This window comes from Nestor notabilis, unplaced genomic scaffold (genome assembly GCF_000696875.1).
Source record: "Nestor notabilis isolate BGI_N333 unplaced genomic scaffold, ASM69687v1 scaffold15243, whole genome shotgun sequence".
NCBI classification, from domain to species: domain Eukaryota; kingdom Metazoa; phylum Chordata; class Aves; order Psittaciformes; family Psittacidae; genus Nestor; species Nestor notabilis.
In genome coordinates this window covers 10,110-13,160 of record NW_009921692.1, presented here as the reverse complement: position 1 = coordinate 13,160, position 3,051 = coordinate 10,110, and the positions used below count along the sequence as shown (strand labels likewise).

General features: G+C 43.6%; 1 protein-coding gene across 1 annotated transcript in view; it reads right to left on the bottom strand.

The window, feature by feature from the left end:
• SRP68 (signal recognition particle 68kDa) overlaps positions 1-3,051 on the bottom strand; it is a 12,406-nt gene that overhangs the window by 947 nt on the left and 8,408 nt on the right. The window contains exons 10-14 of the mRNA XM_010011265.1: positions 2,791-2,950; positions 2,018-2,112; positions 1,645-1,774; positions 1,166-1,241; positions 204-256 (exon numbers count right to left, since the gene is read on the bottom strand). Of these exons, the coding sequence (XP_010009567.1) occupies positions 204-256; positions 1,166-1,241; positions 1,645-1,774; positions 2,018-2,112; positions 2,791-2,950 (514 nt within the window). The remainder of the gene's footprint in view (positions 1-203; positions 257-1,165; positions 1,242-1,644; positions 1,775-2,017; positions 2,113-2,790; positions 2,951-3,051) is intronic.

Sequence of the window (3,051 nt, the reverse complement as noted above, 5' to 3'; positions counted from 1 at the left end):
CAGCTAATAGGTTAAAGTGATGTTCATTAATTTGGAGGTGTTCAAGGCCAGGCTGGACAGAACCTTGGGCGACATAGTTTAGTGTGTGGTGTCCCTGCTCATGGCAGGGGGGTTGGAACTAGATGATCCTTTCCAGCCCTAACTATTCTATGATTCTGTGATTAAGGACGCCACTGGAATTTGCATGAGCTCTCAGCTCTTACCTTGCCATCCTTGACTTGTGATGGAGACTCAGTCTCATGAGTATCATTTGCATCTGGAAGATTGAAGAAAAAGTGGTAAGAATAACAGGGTAGATCTTGGCATAAAGTAAGACTGTCCCAGCTGTCCCCTAAGCTTAGCTATGAGCTTTGCTTTCTGGGATACACAAGACAGCATTTTCAGTAGAATCAACTTGCTTTTTACACTAAGAGGATCTACAGCCAGACCAGCTCTCCAGTGATGGGGAGCTGCTCCTCCACACTGTGTAAGAAGCTCCTGAAGGCACAGATTTTGAGTTAAGCACAAAGCAGGAAATGATGAAAAGACCCTAGTGGGGTCCGTTAAAGTAACATCTAGGCAATAAAAGACAAGACAAGACAATCCATTACTTATCTTGTTGTCCAGCAGCAGGCACAGCAGAAACAAAGCCCAAGAATCACACAGTTCACCCATTCCCCAAAGTTCTGTTAACCTTGTCAGCATTGGAACAGAACATCACTGCTCTCCCCTTTCACAGCAGTTCTCCCAGCTGGGCAGAATTGGGATGAGTAAGGCCAACTTCATAGAATCCCAGCCTGGTTTGGGTTGAAAGGGATCTTAAAGCTCATCCAGTTCCAACCCCTTGCCATGGGCAGGGACACCTTCCACTAAAGCAGGTTGCTCCAAGCCCCATCCAACCTGGCCTTGTTTGTAGGCTAAAAATTAAACACTAAACAAAGTATTCTGAGGTTAGCAAATCAGGTGCACATCCTCAAGAAGTGTTGTACATCTCTGGGCAGGGAGCAAGATACCAAATGTCTGGTCACGGCCTGTCTAGCTGCACTACACAATGCTAGAACCTACAATTGGGAGGGTGAAAAACATTTTCCAGGATCAGAGTGAAGTGGAAAAACATTTGGAACTTCAGAAACTAAATAAGAGGAATGAAGAAATGTTCAAGCTCCGGTATAATTGTGCAACTCACCCAATATAGCTGATGCTTGCAGGGAGTACTTTTCTGCATTGACTTGAGTGATCAGATCCTGAACATCAGGCAGCTCCTAGATCAGTAAAGACAATTATTAGAGCACCTGAAATATACCAGTTTAAGAGTTAGGACAAAGGTAAAACCTGATAAAGCAAGAACTAAGAGATTAAGTCCTGGTGCTGATAAGCTTTCCCACAAGAGGCAAAGCTACAGCCCTTCAGGCACTACAGAAGTTGTGTAACAGAAAATGCATGAGAGAAGTAGGAAATGGTTATGGAGTTGTGTCAGAAAGCCTGCCCCTCCACCTCGTAGAAAGTCTCTACTATAATAAGTCAAGAAGTCACACTTGTATTACTCTTCTCCCTAAAGATCAGTCTTGAACTGTAATTGCCTGGCACTTAACTGACAATAAATACCAGGATAGAGCTTGTTCATAAACTTCAGCTCCCTCCTACACCCAAGGACTGGGAACTTACCTTCAAGCTGTTCGTGTAAGCTCCAGCTCCTGACTGAACTTCACGGGCATATTTCAGCACTCTTTCATACAAAACAAGAGCTTCACTCCATTTCTTCACCAGGACATAGGACTGGGCAATGAAGAAACACCTGCAACAAGAAAGAGTGATCCTTGATATGTTTGTTACCCACACCTTCTGCCAACTCACACAGTTGGTAACAGGAGATATTATTAAGTAGCACTAGCCAGTTTCCCCTTAGCATCCAGTTTTCATTTCACAACAGGGCTGAGGAAATTGCATCAGTGTCCTGTACAGACCATACAGCTTTGGAATAACAACCTTTGAAGATGGTTAATGCCTGCTAAAAAAAGGTTACCGGTTTCTCAGTCACCTGTAAGCCTTGTACACAAGTGTCTTCAACCCAATCTCTTTTTGGAAGTTCTTGTCCTCTTCTAGGCCAGGAAGCTGTGTTAGTTCCACGAGGTTCTGTGCAAAAGAGAGCCAGAGTAACAAACACAGGCACTGTTTTCCTCTAGGTTCTGCTGGAGTAACAGAAAGTACCCCCTTTCAACAAGTCAACAGTACACTCCCATGAAAATAGTTTCCAGTTTTTAACTGTCAGTACTCCAACCTATTGAGGACACTCACTGAAACTTGTGCAAGTTTGCCCTCAGGACAGATTTCCTGACACAAACAGGAATTAGGACAAAGACTCCTCTGATTTCACATGGAGTAATTCCTTCATAAGGCATTTCCCTTTCCCATTCACAACTGCTTCAGCCACAGGCTCCTACAGAGAAAACTTATGTGAGAAACTGAAAAACTGCTTATGAAGAACAAGTACATTTTCAGTAGTTGGAGCTGCTACTTTCTCTGGCCAGCAGAAACTAAAGGCAGCTACTAGGGTGCTGTATAAAACAGTTAGAAAAATTAGTTATAAACTACATTAGAGTGTACAACCAAGGGCACCCATTCTAGGAGCATGTTCTGCTCACAGGTGGAAGAGGGGTTTTGTGTTTCATGTAGATGTTGAACATCTTCAACTGTAGGTACTCAGCTGCTCTTCACACTTCATTGGCAGTTCACTGCTCTATTTCCTATGACTTCTTGTACCAAAGTTCTCCAGTTAATATGAAGAATTAAGATTTGCTTTCCCAGCATTACCTGCAGAATGATATCATAAAGCCTGATCAAGTCCTGAGGCCGTGGTATGCGTTTGCCATCCTCTTCTGATCGCTGCTGCTGCAGCAGGGCCTTCTGCAGAGACTTCGCCATGCTCTCGTTGCGCCTGATGGCTGTTGACAGCTTGATGTAAGTCAAATAACTAATAGGTAAAAGATTAAATACCATTAGCAGAGTGTCAGAACTACTCAGACATTGCTCTTTGTTCTGAAAACACTTCTCCCCCCCAGTCTAAGCTGATAC